Source organism: Plasmodium fragile (genome assembly GCF_000956335.1).
Source record: "Plasmodium fragile strain nilgiri unplaced genomic scaffold supercont1.12, whole genome shotgun sequence".
In the NCBI taxonomy this organism is placed as follows: domain Eukaryota; phylum Apicomplexa; class Aconoidasida; order Haemosporida; family Plasmodiidae; genus Plasmodium; species Plasmodium fragile.
Window position 1 is genome coordinate 8,937 of NW_012192592.1, and position 18,586 is coordinate 27,522.

At 33.9% G+C, this 18,586-nt stretch overlaps 6 protein-coding genes across 6 annotated transcripts in view; 2 read left to right on the forward strand and 4 right to left on the reverse strand.

Moving 5' to 3' along the window:
* The window catches only part of AK88_01369 (uncharacterized protein), a gene marked incomplete at both ends in the record, with an annotated part of 5,329 nt that extends 4,858 nt beyond the window's left edge, over positions 1-471 (forward strand). The window contains one exon of the mRNA XM_012479004.1: positions 20-471. Within this exon, the coding sequence (XP_012334427.1) occupies positions 20-471 (452 nt within the window). The remainder of the gene's footprint in view (positions 1-19) is intronic.
* A 36-nt stretch (positions 472-507) lies between these two features.
* On the forward strand, positions 508-2,178 carry AK88_01370 (uncharacterized protein; the record flags this gene model as incomplete). The annotated part of the gene is made up of 3 exons (XM_012479005.1): positions 508-1,339; positions 1,408-1,705; positions 1,758-2,178. The coding sequence occupies 3 exons, from the start codon at positions 508-510 to the stop codon at positions 2,176-2,178; spliced, it is 1,551 nt and encodes a 516-aa protein (XP_012334428.1).
* A 4,149-nt stretch (positions 2,179-6,327) lies between these two features.
* On the reverse strand, positions 6,328-7,534 carry AK88_01371 (uncharacterized protein; the record flags this gene model as incomplete). Its single annotated transcript, XM_012479006.1, has 2 exons — positions 6,328-7,146; positions 7,436-7,534. The coding sequence occupies 2 exons, from the start codon at positions 7,532-7,534 to the stop codon at positions 6,328-6,330; spliced, it is 918 nt and encodes a 305-aa protein (XP_012334429.1).
* A 3,776-nt stretch (positions 7,535-11,310) lies between these two features.
* AK88_01372 (uncharacterized protein) lies at positions 11,311-13,026 on the reverse strand (the record flags this gene model as incomplete). The annotated part of the gene is made up of 3 exons (XM_012479007.1): positions 11,311-11,547; positions 11,728-12,957; positions 13,015-13,026. 3 exons carry the CDS (start codon positions 13,024-13,026, stop codon positions 11,311-11,313), a joined length of 1,479 nt encoding a protein of 492 aa, XP_012334430.1.
* A 4,212-nt stretch (positions 13,027-17,238) lies between these two features.
* On the reverse strand, positions 17,239-17,478 carry AK88_01373 (uncharacterized protein; the record flags this gene model as incomplete). The annotated part of the gene is made up of 1 exon (XM_012479008.1): positions 17,239-17,478. The coding sequence occupies one exon, from the start codon at positions 17,476-17,478 to the stop codon at positions 17,239-17,241; it is 240 nt and encodes a 79-aa protein (XP_012334431.1).
* A 66-nt stretch (positions 17,479-17,544) lies between these two features.
* Positions 17,545-17,769, reverse strand: AK88_01374 (uncharacterized protein; the record flags this gene model as incomplete). Its single annotated transcript, XM_012479009.1, has 1 exon — positions 17,545-17,769. One exon carries the CDS (start codon positions 17,767-17,769, stop codon positions 17,545-17,547), a length of 225 nt encoding a protein of 74 aa, XP_012334432.1.
* Positions 17,770-18,586: the final 817 nt, after the last annotated feature.

Genomic DNA, 18,586 nt, shown 5'->3' on the forward strand with positions numbered 1-18,586 from the left:
ATTGAACAAACATATGAAGGAGCCTACGACGATGTCGAAGAACCTTATGAAGAAACCTACGAAGATATTGAACAAACATATGAAGGAGCCTACGAAGATGTCGAAGAACCTTATGAAGAAACCTACGAAGATGTCGAAGAACCTTATGAAGAAACCTATGAAGATGCTGACGAAGGAGTATATTCTGACGAACAGTGGGAGGAAGCAGGAGAAGAGGATGATTATGAAGAGCAGGAAGAAGAAGCTATTCTAGGACAATGGAAACCAGAGCAGCAAGCGGTACCACAAGAAGTACATTATGATGGAGAATGGAACATAAAACATGATGCAAGGAAAGAAGAAGTCGATGAATCAGACACATTATCTGCCGCAGCATCAATCACTGAGTCGACAGAATCAGTCGTTCAGGCTATGGAACAAGATGCTGAGTACAAAACAGAATCTTTTACGGGAGAAACAAAAGTTCCTTGACCAGAAACAACTCAGGAATCATATGGCCTCGTAGCGATGAAAAGACAATATGTCCCAGCTGATTCTATACCTAAATATATCTTCACACTCCTACAAGCATATGAGGAAATTAAGTATTATGATAAAGAACAACAACAAATGGAGAAAAAACAGAAACAGGCAGGAAATACAATGGAGAAATATGAAGACAATGTAACAGAAGATAGTGTAATATATGGAACAGATAGATCGATTGCATTCCAGTACGAAATGTCCTGTTTCGATGAAAGATTGACAGATTCTGAAATAAATAAAATATTAGAAGAACTTGAAGAAGAACATCATAAATGGGAATTACTTTCTTTATACTGGCAATCATACAGAAATGAAAGAAGTAAATATCTTGCACTTAAAAAATCTTTGCAAGAAAAATTTTTAGAATTGCAAAAAAAACAAACTATTGCAACTCTCGAAATATATAACAAGAAATGGAATAAATGTGAACAGATAGTTAGTAATAATTTGACAGAACAAAACGAACATGTTAATAGTGTATTTCGTACCATGCTTGCAAAGGAAAAATTGAGCAAACATGAATTTGAGAAGATTTTATATGATTTCAGACAATCATGGAAAGAAGTCACCACTAACACAGCAGACGAATGTATAGCCCTTATGGAAGAACCCATTTACTTAGAAGTCATATACGTCCAGAATGACCCCCGTAAAATAGGCATGAGGATTCCAGGTTTCAAGGTTCCTGTTGCACCGTATCAGCCCAGGGGGAATTTTGATTCCAAAGTTGGAGCAGACACATTATTATGGTCCTCACATAATGCGACACAAGTTGAAAACACTAAAAAAAAACTCAAAGGAACTGCAGTGAACAGTAAAACCGATACACAGAATACAGAAAAAATAAATTCCCTGTCAGTCACAGTGTAAGTCCCATTAAAGGAACCTGGTCGGGGGCAAAGTCTGTGAAATCAGATTCTAAGGTTGGATCAGGAGGGTCGTTGCCACCATCCCTACAAAATAAGGCACAAAGTGAAAAGAATCAAAAGGATCCTAAAGGTAATGCGATGAAGAGTGGAACGAATAAACAAACACCAGAGCAAAATAAAGCACCCGCAACTCCTAGTGGAGGTTCCCTTAAAGAACCTGCGCCGGGCACAGATTCCGGAAAATCGAAGCCCAAAGATGGATCAAACGGGTTACAAGTGGCATCACAGAATGGAGCACAAATTAAACAAACGTGCGAGCAAGCTACGGGACTTTTGTAGTACACTAGCGCGAACTTTACGTAGAAATAAAGTGTGGATCCCCGCTACATTGATCGTCCTTGGTTTCTATATAGCAGCATTGTGTTTTAACCCGACTAACAATGCTGGAGAGATGATTTTGCCATCGGTCCTTGGAGTCACGGGGAGCATAGGACTCATGCTCGTGATCATGTTAATTCGTTTCTACCTCCGCAAAGGCCGATCGCACTTGCCGAAAAAAGCCCTGAAGGATACAATTTCAGCAAAGGAAGATCAGAAACCAGATGTATCCAAGAAACCGGAAGCACCTGAGAAGCAGGAAGCATCTGGGAAATTAGATGCACCTAATAAACCGGAAGTATCGGGAAAAATGGAAGAACATAAGAAACCAGAAGTGCCAAAGAAACCGGAAGCACCGAGGAAACTGAAACTACCGTGGTCACAGAAATTACCTAAAAAACCATAAGTAACGTCCTGCATTCTACTTCTGGTACGTAGCTTCATTGTTACAGTATGCTTCTATATATCTACTTCATAGACATTTTGTATAATATTCCGTAGAGTTTGTATGATGTTGTTTACTCATATTTACAGCATTTATCTTGTAGTTCCGTCTTAAATTATAATTTTGTGTATGTCATTCCAATACACATGCTTTGCGCATATATGTAATGCGGCTTGTTTCTGTAATTAGTTGTTTATTGATATTATGCGCAGGGAACACGCTTTGAGCGGAATATGTCCCTTAGTTTCCTACATAAATATATATATATATATATATGTACGCATATATATTCTCATATCCATAACTCATAATGTGCCACATCATATATGTAACATGTACTATACTACGATTATACTAGATACACTGTGTACTAAGTACTTTTATAATGTGTAAAAAGTTCTTGTCCTTTTTCTTTTTTTACTTCAACAATTCTGGTCTCTGCTTCATAACTATGCTCCGTACGGCAATTATTTGAACGATAATACAGCCATTCACTGATGCAACATCATCATCCGCTATTGCAACACCGGTCACATCATCAATACCGTCGCAAATGCATAATGAGTAGCATCTTGTGTAAAACCTGCGCTCCTTACATATTTTTCAGGGAAGCAGATGAGGAACATATGTACAATACTTTATATTTATAAATGTGACCGCATGACAGTCCTTCTGCGTACACGTAATTATATATATATATGCTTATATCTGTACATGTTTTCTCATATAGTTTGAACTCCTACGTGTGTAAGAGTAAATATGATATTTGTGCACTGGAAACGTCGAAGCATGAATCCTGCCAGCTATGACGCTGGTTGGGGATGTTATGCTTCACTCTATGTGGACAGGTTGCCACGTGACGGAACGAATAGAGTACGCATGTTGGGGGTGAAGGATTATAATTGCATATTAAAAACAGAAAAGAACAGGGGGCCTGTACACCAATAATAGGACGCAATAAATTTCCCACGCCAAAATTCCTGAAGCCCATACTGAGTAACCAATTTTATATTTCTTGTTTTAATGAAATTTATATGCTACCGATGCGCAAAACTTTACAATGATCAGGAGGCAGTTGTATGTTCGTACACACATCACAATTGACGCGTCATTGTGTTCGCACATTGAGGATGCATAATTATAAGAATAAGACCGTGGAAATGTTACGAACAAATTGAATACAGGAAGAATTATTCTTTCCGTATAATTACTTTAAGGGGGGGTAACACAATATAGGGGCCCATATATATGTTCCGCGCGGTGACGCAAAAGTGTTGCCGCTCATAAAAACCGGTTATGTGTACTTTTCGCATGGTACATTTTATGCGTGAGCGTACAAGCGCACTGGCTAATGTGCAGAATGCGTCAACATACGTGCTAGCACGTCTGAACATGTAAAATTTTGTTTTTCTCGGGGCCGCGGCAACAGTTTACCCTGGAAAGTTGTGCGTGTACTTTTGTGTGGGGGGCATTACTTTTTTTCTTTTACGTTATTTTATTATTTTTTTTATTTCATTTGTACGCATATTTATTTTATTTTTTTTCGAACTTTAAGTTGTTTCTGTGTTACGTCAAACTCTGGTCTTATGCTCTTTCTCTTTTCCTTTTTTTCTTTAAAACAAAATGAATTACACGCGCGATGTGTAAAACGAATGACTCTGGGAAGTACGTACAACTGTATGCCAGAAATCATAAAGGCACGATGATGAAATTAGAGTATGCGCATATGACTGAATTAAGTTTTAGGAGAATGGTTTTCTCGATGGAATAGTATTATATGTGCTAAGGGGGAAAGCTGTGAAGCGGCACTTTTTCCAATGTAAAAAGGGGGACAGTTTCCTGTATGGGCCTGCTGCACCTCAAATGATCGAAGAATTACCGCGGACAAGGGGGGAAAATGGAATAGTGCGGGTCAATACGGAATGCTTCCATACCGGCCCACCAGCTATGTGCACCCGAGCATGGTAAAAGGAGAACAGTTATTGATGAAGCACAATGGGTGACGAATCTTTTGGAGCTAGGGGTCAGGCAGCATTGAATTACTGCATTGGTTGCAGCAGTAGCCTACAGGGTCCAGATTGGTAACTGCATATAATTTACAATGTGCAATACAACAAAAAAAAGACATCCCTTGCGCAAGATTGGACAACACAAGGAGCATATTTGATTCTTTCCGTAGTGTATACCATAACACAGAACACTGTGTCTGTCCGTACCATAACATGTCACACATACATACATATATATGTATGTATATTAGAACGGGTACTATCCCGGGATGACGCGAAAAAATGTACGCACATACATATACTAACATATGCAATATTTGTCGTGAATACAGGACGCTACACAGCAACTACAATTATCCGTATTGTACTGTGCAAGAACTCATCGTTCTCGCCCCAGACGCGCCAATAACTTTCCCTTGTGTAGTACAATGCCGCTCCCCTGGAAGCACATTCAAGGTATTCAAAATATTTCAAACATGCTTTAGAGGTATTTTTTGGGTGTCTCTGCTGTTTAGAAAGCTCAATGTGTCCCCAAAGAAGAAAACAGAGAGGGACCAGAGATATACTTACATTCCGACCAAAGGAGTCATGTCCATTAATGTTGAATCTTGTTTGCATACACATATATGGGTATAAGGCGTATCCGAAATACACTTATATATATCTGCCTATAATCCGTGCAATTGAAGAAACTGCGGTTGTGGAAAAAATGGGTCGCAGAACAACATAACCTAATAAATATGTATAAAGAACAAGATTGGTTTAAGTATGTATTGTAAAATATGGAACAGGAGAAAGCAGAGTAAGTACCGAAAGTGGAACATTTACGTGGGCAATAACTGCACGAGGAACCCTATAGGAGGAAACAGGTAGCAGTCAAATTATGGGTGCTTATACTAGCCTTGATTATAGAAGAATGTAACCTGGGTGTTCACATCCATGGTAAAGAATTATATGTGGATAATTTATTACAGAATATTTGAAAAGGAGAAAGATGAGAAGCTGCTGTTATTGTGACATCTGATGCCCTAACTGGAGTTGGCGCTTGTCATATCATATGTTGACATAGCGGGTGTTCGCGTTGTCCCAACGAATGCTGCTACAACGCATGTCGTCATGACACATGTCACAGGCGTCCCTCGAATGTCTACTTTATTAGTGTATTCAGGTAGTCTTACCACTTCCTGTTGTTTAGTGGTTATAGATTTCTCTTTTCAAGATATATTAGAGCATGTCTGTTATTATCACAAAAAAAAAAAAAAAAAAGAACAAAAAGAAATGATCATATAACAAACAAAATTGCATGGTTTCTCACATGTAGATGAAGAGAAATCACATAACCACATATACTACATGTATAGCAATAAAAATAAGGAACTACTCTTACATGTCCGTTATGTGCCTTTCCCTGTTTTTGAGGGAACTTATGGAAACATTACATAAAACAATTCATGTGACAATTAAATGTATTATTTTGTATATACACATTTTATACCATTTGAAAGTTTTGCCCATAGGTTGTTATTTGATGAGGAAAACTCCATTAATATACTTTAAATAATATGCTATCGTTTGGAATATTAAAAAATATTCAATATACTCCCAACCACGGCAATTCGTGTGTTACGAGTAATGCTCAAGCGCGGTTTCTTCGCAAAACGACCACACATATACTCATATATATGCACATACATACGCATATTATATATGTATGCCCGAAAGCCTGTGTATAATCAAAATTGCAGGTGAGACAATTTCGCACAACATAAAATCATACATTTGTGCAAAACAAAAAAATCAATGTTCACACATAGCGTGTTACTGCAAATCTTTAAATATAACTCGAAAAAAAAATGTTAAATAGAGAAAAACAAATAACGAAAAATAAAAACAGATACTTCTGCCAATATTCTGCATCATGATAGTTCCAAATACACAGATATATGTTCTATGCTCCACATGGTGAACATTGAGTTTTATTCAGCGTCAGTAGGGTAAGGGGGTAAATGCCTATATCCTTTACCATTTCGCATACTCTATATGGTAAATATATAGCTTAAAAGTTAACAATTTGAAAGATATTGTTCCCTTCAAAAAGAGATTAGTACATTATGCACTTCAAGTAAGGTCTCTCATATTTTTTTTGTTCTTTATGTTTATTGTAGAAAAATCTGCCCAAGAAACACGCAGCAGCTGTGAAGGGTATTGCAATAATAGAAGACGTGGCTAAACAGAAAGCTATTAGTTGGTGAGATACTACAACTGCACCAACATAAGTAAGTACCTTTTTGGTTTTCTTATGACCAGCGCGCTTCCTAATTCCTCCTTCTTCCACATAATATGGCTCATATGTGTCTAAAACATCTAAGGCATCACAACTTCCATGTTCATCATAACTGTCAGCTTCCTTAACCTCACCATCAGATCCTTTTCTTCCTTCAGAAATACATCCATCCTCATGTCCCGGATGTAACTCGACATCCATGGATGATATTCTGTGTTTTGAATTAGATGTCCTTGCTTTCGTAACATCTATTACATCATCATAATCATCGGATTCACATCGTGATGAACTTGTTTCACCATTGTCCTTACAATCATTATCATCTACATAAAACTGGGATAAGCTGAGTACTTCACTATCTTCATTATTGTTCTCTTCTCTTTTACTTCGTGATGTGTGATGTTTATTACTGTTTCCATGTTTATATACATTACTACCGTGGTGACTGTGGTGTTCACCTCTTATATTATACTTTGACCTGTGATCAGAATCATAATGGTACAATTCACCATTATCAAGTGGATTTGCCACAAAGTATTCTTGTCCCGATCCACTTCCTCCTAATAATCGCTGAGTTCTTAAATCACATTCGCCATTTCCACTCGTATACTTAATCAACGATGCTCCAAATTTGTCCTAAAAAAAAGGAGGGTAGCACGAAATAAGTGGCAAAGTCAATTTTTATTAGTTACAAAGATATATAATACACCAATTTACTCCTACGTTAATGTAACGACCGAAAAATAAAAGTATAAAGGTGGATTCGAGAAGGAGAAGCAAAAAAAAAAAAAAAAAAAAAAAAAAAAAAAAAAAAAAAAAAAAAAAAAAAAAAAAAAAAAAAAAAAAAAAAAAAAAAAAAAAAAACATGAAATCTTCACGTCCATATTTTTATCACTCATGTCATTATTGTCATTTTCCTATATACCGAATGATTCCAAGTTTGATTTGTATATGCTAGAAGGACAATGGTGGCAATTTTAACGAAAGTGCTAGACCTTACGTTATTATCTTTTATGGTGCTCATTGTTAAAGGCTGCCCAAATTTTTCTATAATGTTGAATTCTGAATGAGCGTTATAAGTAGTATATATGATGAAACGCATAAAAGTACAATTAGTATACCCTAACAACTTTTAATGTTTCATTCTTCTATACTTTTCTCTCAAACGAATTAAATGGCATATAAAGGTATATAATAACGAAAAAAAAAATGCAAGCTACAGAACAGCCAGACTACAAAAACAATTACTAAAATATTTTAACATAAATTTACATATGTAAAAAAAAATTAAGAAAGAAATATTAAATTAAAACGTATGATAGAACAATTCGACATATGCAAAGTCTTCCAACCAAAGCCCTTCAAAATGTATCACTTAATTTGTTTTTCTCGTTGCTGCATCCCTAAGACATTTTTTTCAGCAATAAAATAATATTACCAAATATATAAGCAAAAAAACATAACATAAAATAACATCATGATTAACGCCTACAAATATTATTTAGAACTGAGAGTGACAAAAAAAAAAAAGGCGTAAAGGGCACCATTACTTGTTGTTGTTTTTGTATTAAAATTAGAGTAAACTTCCCTGCAACTGTATTTTGCGCGCCCTTTTTTTTAATTATTATTACCGCGTTCAAAATAATTCTACATCCCGCAGTAGGTTTATCCGATTTTTAATGCGACTTTGGTTATAACATAACAACAACCAGCAATAACAATAAAAAACAAAAAAACGCAACACTTTAAAAAGAACTTTCCTCTAGAACAAATGTGGTAACATATTCCAACCACTAACACTGAAAGGATTAGTTATTGCTTTGTACAGTTATGTATATACTATTATTCGCACAAAATTTTAACGTTTTAGTCACTGCAAATGCAAGAACATAATGTAATGTATATACTTTTCAAAGATACTTAACAAAATATGGTCCTAAATTTTTGATTATAATTTTATACAAATTCCTAAGTCCATATCAACTTGTTCCTACAACAACATCTGCTTACCAATAAATCATAAGAATAAAATCATTCTACTATAAACAACATGTTTCCGCTTCCCTTGGATAAAATAATGCGTATATATTTAACATGTAATCGGAATGGCGTCAACCTACGCAAGGGTATCCACATGTATTACAGCATGAAAGAGAACGCACAATAAAACAACAAATATATAAAAAGTGAATTATCAATTTTTTAGCAATTTTAATATAATAACCGATGATGCGTCCTATTATTCATTTTGTTTCATACGCATATTTATTACATTTTTTTAGTTCTGACAGAAGCTGCTCACTTTTCTACTTACTGCATGAAATTCCGGTGAACACAGCATCGTTTGTACATAGTGTACATATTTTAACACCCCTAATTTATGTAATTCAGTGGGTCTTATATATAAAAGAAGTAACGCAAGTAAACATATTCCACACGCTACATTTCTACTATTGAATCTACTTACTACGATGACTTAATTCGTATAATTTATTCTAAATTTTTTAATTAAATGGAAGAAATAAAGTTTAAAACGGAAAATTTATAAAATTTTCTTAATTAAAAAACATAATGTTCCAAACAGTAAGGAATAAATTAAGCAAAGTATACCAAAAAAAATAAAAAAAAAAAAAATTGAAAAAAAGAAAGAACATATAAATATAAAAAATATGAAAACATAAAAATCGTTCATGCATTATGTACACATATATAATAAGCTATAAAAAATATATACTATTTAAAAAAATAGTACTCGTCTGTTAGAATTCAAAAACACATTCCATAACTTTCCCTTAAATGTGAAACATCCTTCAAAAGCATCCCCTCCATTAATGGATTGTCCGTGTTAATAAATTATCAATATCATTTAGTCTTAAAAAATAGGTCTACAACAATTTTCCTAGCACTTGCAGTTTGCTCCAATTACATGCTTTTCCTCCTATTCTTTCTACTATGATGTTATGTATATTACATATATATGTGTATGCTATATTCTCTACTGCTATGTCTTCTGCTTTGTGAAAGATTTACAGAAAAAGAACATGAAGTGTTTAAGAGATCGCCTTGGACGCAACACTTGCGGATTGTTATAAGCTAACTCGTTCTAGTAAAATATTGTTAAAATTGTTAATGTTATCCACGAATACTTAAATTAATATTTTTATTACATTATTTGTAACGGTAAACTTACGAATGGTAATTCTTCTTGTAAAATTGCATTCCTCTTTTCTGTAACATTTCTAATAAGTAAAAGCTATTTCATATGTGCTAAATATGATAAAAACATTCTAGCATGTGATTGTTCCACTTCACCTTTTTCCCTCTTTTCAATTAATCAAAATGTAGTATTATATCTTCACACCAAGTGCTAAATTGAAGATTTACTAAAGTATAAAGCTAACTTATAAAATATTAACAACGAAAAAAAAACATTCTCTCTTTTGTGTCCCATTCTTCCTGTAGTAATTTTTATACTTATTAATGTATAAAGCATCAACATCGTAGCAAGGAAATTGTGTATAAAAACCGTAACTATTACTACATATTTCTTCTACCTCCGTACATATGACATGTATGGTAGGTCTAAATTGTGTATGTGTCACTGTGCCATCATCACGTGAGCACAAAATTGTATAACTACACAATCCAAACTTCTTAATGTGTGTACGACTTATAACATCTGCTCTATAGCCCCTCCTTATAATAGGACCGCCAATAACACAAAAAAGATGCATTACGATTAATGCTCCACCGCTACCCTCAAAAGTTGCGCGCCTAATTCTATCTGCTTTATCATTAGGCATTCTAAAGAACCTTGTGTAGTATACTCGCGCCTTCTCCCTACTCTTAGACCATTCTGTAACTTCTTACAAATTCACTCTTCTACCCTTGCACTAGTGCTAACTGTACCATAAGCTTATCACAACCCCAGCATCAAATGTGACAAAACGGGTCGTAAATTATACATGACCAACGATAACTACACGCAGCAGAACCATATACGCAATATGCTTTGCCCCCACTATTACGTTCGTCCACATTCAATTATGAGAGATAACAAGGACTAGGTAGCATTAGTTCTAACCATAGGGAACTCATCCCCTGTACCCCAAAATATTAACATTGCTCCTTGTATGAAAAAGGAACAATTTGTCAATTCGGTGAGTTCGACACAAACAGGCCGTGGGAGACACTGACTCAAGGCAACACTATGGACTCACATGGGCAGTCATTTTTTTTTTGTTCACCTACAAAGGATATTCCTTTCTCTTACACTAACACCACATTATCTATTTGTGAGGCAAATGTGCATCCCATCCTAATTTGATGTCACGTGTCGCTTCTCTTCTGCGCCCATTTTATAGGTATCCCCTATTGTTACTTTCCAGTCATGTGGAGAATTCTCCGACTAACCACCCTATTCACAAAACGCACATGTTCTCTATCAAAGCATACGTTATATATTCATATCACCATCAATGAGCCATTTGTCACCACTCTTTTCAACATTATTATAGTAATCTTAATCTGACATGCGTATGCATACGTGTGTTCTATACATATAATATGCACAAATACCCAACACCCTTCTGTGTTCTGTCCACTTTTGGCATTTCGTTATTTGTTCATATATCTTTTTTAATTCCCTGCGTGAAGCATTCCTGCGGTCTTGCTCTCATAGCCCTAGCCAACACTCGTTTTACTCCCAATTTATTATACTTCATGTTAGAAAGCGTCATTGGACCTTAGCATATACATGTTCACTTATGAATGGATATTTAACGATTCTCTGTTAGAACTTCATTCCACGTTGCTACTATTGTTGTCCTTATTGTTGTCCCTATTGTTGTCCCTATTGTTGTCCCTGTTGTTGCCCCTGTTGTTCTTCTTATTCTTGTGGCTAATGTTGGCACTGTCGTTATCATCATCGTCATCATCATCATCATCTTCATCATCAGAATCATCACTGTTCTTGCGAACATAGTGATTCTTCATTCCTTTTTGATTGAGATAAATCGTCTTTCCAATTGGGGTAAACTAAAGAAAAAGAAAACAATGGGGATGAGGTATAAAATCATCATGCCCGGTTATTGTACTTTGTAGATACATATTTTTCACAAAAATGCGGATATCCTTGCACAGAAAAAAAAAAAAAAAATGCACACATTTATATATCCATTCACGCGTTCCAACCATTGACTCATCCGGTCTACTTACCTTATAGACGACGTACATAAATAACACTATGCTCAACAGGGAAAGGCCAACCGGTGCAAACATGCTATATATGTAAGAGTTAAATCTCTTAAACATGGAAAAAAACGAAGTAGCCAGCGCATTAATGCCAACTAACGCATTTCCAGATTCGGGGATATCAAGGATAGCTTCCGACAAAACTCTTCCTCCTACTTTTACAATGTTACTTTCGGATTGTCCTGTAATGTCTCTATGCTTCAAAACAGTGCGTGGCTCGATCTTCTCTGATTCGGTAAACAAATTTATAATATTCTGATAGCAATCATTGAATATGGATGCCAATGCAAGACTAACTACAGATAAATTTTCCAATACGCTTTTGGGATTATATTGTGAAAAATCATCAATATACTTTGTACATATATTCTCCTCTTCCATGGTACACACGTCCTTCCATTCATAGTACAAAGGAACCTTAACTTTAAGGTAGTCAATATATTTCTGACACGCGTTCTTTGTATCATTGATAGCTGCTGCTTTGATGGTAGAATAATCTTCAACCAAATCGAACAAATATTTAACATCTTTTAAATATTTCATATCAACCAGGGTTGTATCGGGATGACATATATTATCAGCATTAGGGAACTTATCATTATTTATATTCTTCCATGCACCTTGAAGACCATCAATTATTTTAAAGAAATTTTCATCATTCTCATTCTTATTAAGATTTTCATACACTTGTTCGTATAGCCAGTAATTTAAATCATAACAATGCTTCTTACTTAGACTATCTTCCTCACGACCTTCATTTAACTGAGTTAGGTTCCTTTCCAGTTTAAAAAAAACATCTCGAACCCATGGTGTTTCTTCATATGATCCTTGTACAGCTTTCCAGTAAACATTTTCTTCAATTCCCTTACTTTGTCCATTTACTCCATGTTCTTTATTTACTTGTTCCACTTTATTTACTTCCTGCACTTCATTTACTTCCTGCTCTTCATTTACTTCCTGCTCTTCATTTACTTCCTGCACTTCATTTACTTCCTGCTCTTCAATTACTTCCTCTTCTTCATTTACTTCCTGCTCTTCAATTACTTCCTCTTCTTCATTTACTTCCTGTTCTTCATTTACTTCATATTCCTCATTTTCCACATGTTCTTCATTCCCGTCATCTTCCTCCTCGACTATATCTTCATTCAATTTAGCGTAATATACTTGGGAAGGTAAATCTTTGTATCTCGGATCCTGTGGAAACAACAACAAACAGGGTCAGACAAAAATGGAATCACAATGGCAACATACATAGCAACCCATGGATACAATTCACATGCTTCGCCTAAAAACATCAACTTAGATGTGATGGCCAAAGGAACATTCCCTTGAGTAGGCAAAATGAAAACAAGGGACAATTAACAAAATGATAAATGAATAATTCCAGTGAGTACGGATAATGGCCATCATCACAAAAACGCGTGCAACAACAACAGTGTGCAAAAAAAAAAAAAAAGAGGACTTACTTCTTTCATTTATGAAGGTTCCTGTAATTTGGACGTGTAATAAATTATATTTAAACTAATAACATTTGCGGCGCATTAACTGCTTATTTCTTATAAATGAAAAATTGCAACCTCCTAAAAACACACTCCACGTGGGTATTAAAAATTGCTGTTTAAACTTACACAAATAATCAATTATAAAAATCACTTTTGTTTCACTTATAATCACTTTTAATCACTTGTGAAACAAAACATTACAACGTAATGCCCATTACGAAATAATCCATAATACAATGAAAGCTAGTAATATTATCACACAACTGCTCTGCTCGACTATATAAAAAAGCCACTTAATATTTTTTATACACCACAAAGGTAAATAGTAAATATGGCACAAAGAATTATAAGTTAAAAATTATTCAATCAATTGCACGTATATACAGTTATGGAAAAAAAATCACAAGGTTCATTATTAAATCAAGGAAGTTGTAAATATATTGCATAGATAAAAATGTACAAAACTCGCGACGTTAGTGTACATGTTCGGTTTCGAAGACACTATCGCCTACGTAATTTCGTATAATTCGTATAAATTAAACATATATAATAAAAAAGTAAGTGCAGATCTATAAGTACTATACTTTCACCCGTTGTATTAAAAACAACCTGCTGGTAAAAATGGTTATCTTTTGGCTAACAGAAAAGGAAGGAGAGGGGATGGTTCCTTTTACGTTTAAGAGAAAAGTCACTCGATTTTTGCTTTTAAATAAAAACTAAAATATGTACAAATATGGGCAAAATTCCGCTTGTAGAGTTTAAATCGCGCCATTAATCATTAATATAATCATCATTTTCAATTTTACATGTAAATAAAAAATTGCAAACCTTGGGTAAAAAGTTGTCACATTTTTTTATAAATAAAAAAAAAAAAAAATTGTAGAATGGATAAACTTGGTTACTAGAATCATGCGTGTTGGTAACATATACATATATATAATATGTGTGGTATTTATATATTGCATTTATACATGTTTTTTTATATATATAAATTATACATATATATATGCAATATACTTTTATACGACAACGGTGTTCTTCAATTTGATAGGCAAAATCTCTATCCTTAATATTAAAAACAAGCACTAAAAAATCTATTTCTCTATAACTGCTACCCATATTGAATTCCTCAAAAATGCAACGCTACAGCTTGCCTTTACGACTTATAACCCCCTACTATATTGGTACTCGAATATTTCTCTTTTTCTAAATCATCCCGAGTCGTTCTTTTTCTACAACGGTTCCGCACTTAAATTCTGCTATATATTATACATATATATATATATATATATATGTATTATATATATAAATATATATATGTTATTCCATACAAATTCGTGCCTTTTCAACTTTTTAAAAGTACTAAATGTAATTAAATTAATTGTATACATGATGGTATTGCACCACTTTTATAAACAATGTTAAAAAAACAAAATTTTCAACCATATTATTTTAAAACGTAAAAAAAAAACTCCTACAAATATATATACATATATATATAACACGCACAAAACTACGTACCTGTCCTTGAGTAATCAACATGGGCATAGTAACTTCAGCAGGCGAATGTTTCTATTTAAACAGAAAGCACCAGCACTGCGTGTTGTATATATATACATATTTATATATATACTTGTAACATGTTGTACCATAATTTATAACGAGAAAAATCTGCGTTTTTCAACGTATTTTTCGTACAAAAAAATGCAAAGCTTCATGAGTACAACAGGAGGGAAGACCCCCCTACTTATTTATAAAAATATATGTACATAAATATAAATGTATATATATTCTAACCAATTTTATAACTATAATTTCTAATCACCCTATAAACACATAAGCCTCTTAAACATGTATAATGGCGTACTGCAGAATGTACATAGCGCATACTCATTTTGCATGTATACAAAACGACACAATGTAACGTAGCTGTTGCATTGGTAATGTGTGCTGGCCTGGTAAATAGGACACCGCATAAAGTCAAAGGGATTTGCCCTATATAGCAAAAAAAAAAAAAAAAAAAAAAGATGAACAATTTCAAACAAACTTTCTGCGGTACTTTGTCTGGTCACCGCTTACTAGTAAATATAAGTAGTAACTAATAACTCATAACTATTAGGCTGCTAACTGTTAATTACCCGTTGGGGGCACACGTAGGGTAAACACTGCCACACAATAGAGCACGTATGTAACACTATCGAATTAAATAAATGTACAACTTCGTTAATTACAGAAATATATACGCATAATTATAAGTAAAAAAAAGCATTCATCTTAAGGACTCGGGAGGTATACGCATAAACGCTCCACTTATGGACACAAAAGTGCCCTAAATACACGATTTAATACCAGCTCTATATGTATAATAGGAATATATAATCAATACTTACAAATTATAACATGTTCATAAGCTTTAAAATTGTGTAAATTGTTTCAAAAAATACGTAATTATAAGTTGACCATGCACTCTTGCGAATTTCCTTCTGTGTACACGTGCTACTGTTGCCACATTTATTCTTTATTTAGTTTGCTTAGTTTGCTTAATTCGCTAAATTTGCTGAATTCCCTGAATTATTTTCCTATGCATGTACCCCCTGGAATATAACATTAGCTCTTACTCTTTTTCCAACGAAACAAATCGGAGGCAATTGGCAAAAAGGAAAAGCCTGGTGTGTACTACTCATGCCCATTATTCGAAACATAAATGCTAAATATTTTAATAATCAACGGACGAGCAGCACATTATTTTTGTTACATATTATTTTTTATTTTATTTTATTTTTTTTTTTTTTTACAAAAAAAAAAAAAACTGTTTACGTGCGTGTTATATTATCGGATCAAGGAAATTTATATTCATTAATTAAAAGAAATAATTTAAGTACTATTTTCACGTACATCCTCGAATTGCTCAGTTTTTACACTGTTTCCCTTTGGATACGTTTTACCTTGCGATATGTCCCCCTCCTTGGCATTATCATGTTTTGCCATTATTTTCGGGCCACGGCGAATGAAGCCCAAGAAACAATTATTTTATAGCCTATTATATGTAAAAGCATATCATGCATACAGCATAACACTTAAAACGTCCACCTGCGTACCTGTGAAAGTCATTTCCCCGCGCCCTTTATTATAAAATTCACGAAGACCAATTTCGTACATCGTTTTTACATATATCTATTCCCTTTATACTGTAAGCGACTCGACAGTTTTCTATACACACAGGTAACCTCGTTTACGGTCTTAAATTGGTCCCCCTGCCCAGTACGTAATTTAGCGTGATAACATACTATTTTGAAATGTTTGCTGCGTATTCCCCAAAAAAGCACAGCGCCCTCAAATGCGTACACATATACATGCACATTATTTGGCCTAAAACGACACATAAATTGCGTTCCAATATTTAGTGAGGAACACAATACCATAAAAAAAAAAAAAAAAATAAACATTACTTACGTTCCCATTTGATGATACACCCTTGCAAAAATGAAACAATATCACGATGTGGAAAAAAAAAAAAAAAAAAAAAAAAAAGGCTTTCTTTGTGAAATAGCACATTGTAAGAAATCATCACGAACAAATATAAAAGGATATATTTTTAAAATGTACCTTATATGTATGCAACGAATATGTGTAGTCCATAGAACTGTTGCTCGGATCGCATTCTTTAACGAATCTACTATGTTTACGTTTGTTTTATGTAAACAAATTGTAAACGTAGAAATCATGACAAACTTCATCTTCTTGCTTAATCTGCTAAAAGGTTTAATACAATTCTGATCTGAAGTTGTCGAAATGTATGACTACCTTGTCTAGTTAAGCCAAATTAAATGAACACTTTCATTGGAATACTACCTTCGCTCATTTTACTATAATACATTTCTTAAAAAATTGACCGTATCAAGTGAATTGGTAGAATGTTCTGGCCTGACGCCACTGCAATAATTTTTTTCCTCTTTAACCAATACCTTTAACGCTATAGCATTATAAGAATCTGTTTTCCAAAATTAGCACAATCCTCATTATGAATGAAATTCCATACAGAAACAACCTTCCCGATGTACACAATTTTACAACTTCCCACACCTCCTACTTGTACGTATGTGTTTGTGCCTAGTTTTCTGGTGCCCCTATTACTAAGTGCCCTTTCTAACGTGGACGTGTTAATTAATGATACATTAATCACTACGCTATTGCTGTTATTACTTTTATTCATTAATTGTTTTCTTGCCGCTGAAGTATTGCGCCCGTTAGCGTGTTACAGTGCGAACAAGATGGGCACTTACATATGTAGGCACTTTTCTATCTCTATTACAATATTACTGCTCAATTCATGTCTGCTGTTGCTACGGTTACTATTATTATTATTATTATTATTATTATCATTATTATCATTATTATCATTAATGCTGTCCCATGGGCTTAAAAAAAGGCTGTTCAAATTAGATTTCGTGCCCCTTTCAACCAGTTTGCAAAAAAGTAGCGAACGTGCGGGCAGATCACACATCTATATATACATATTTACCATATGGACATGTAAATTGTTCACTCGAATAAACCTCATTTTTAAATAATCATAATAAGGAAAAATACAACCTCTATAACATTTAGGTCAAATTATTATGTCTACCTTTTTAGGTCACTTTCTCGTAAAAAGGTTATGTACTAAGAGAAGGGACGATTTATCATCCTTAGCTGTATGAAATTTTTAATAGAAAATTGTGAGCTCCTATTAATTATCATTCTTATGTATTGTATGCACATCCTGCTGCCAAATTATTACGTTCTGTTTATAGTGTACTGTATGCGGCATGAGTGACAAGGAGTTATTACACACTACCAATCATGCACGGTCACCACAAAGACCTCATAATCAACGCTTCCTTAATAACTCCAGATAAAATTACAACTTAAGCATTTTACATGTTAACATAAGTTCTGCTTTGCTTCTTATTCTTATATGTATTATTTATTATATGGAAATGTATTTCACGTCCAATCACGTCTTTAGGAAGTGCCATAAATATGCACTATATTCTGATCGGTGCAGCCTTTGGATAATTACACCTAGTCATAGCAACATTGTAATTATATAACAGAATTCGTAAAATGTGTTCATGATTTGGAAAGGGTTAATCCTTTTGTACAATTTTTCCTTTTCCACTAAAATTTAAGCTAACCTGCACATATCTACCTTTAACGATACAAAAATGTGTGCACCATGTTATTTTTTTTTTTATTTTTTTTTTTTTTAAATTTATGGCAAATTAACCATATCATACATTTAGCCATTTTTACCAAATTGAAAACAGTTTTATCAAATT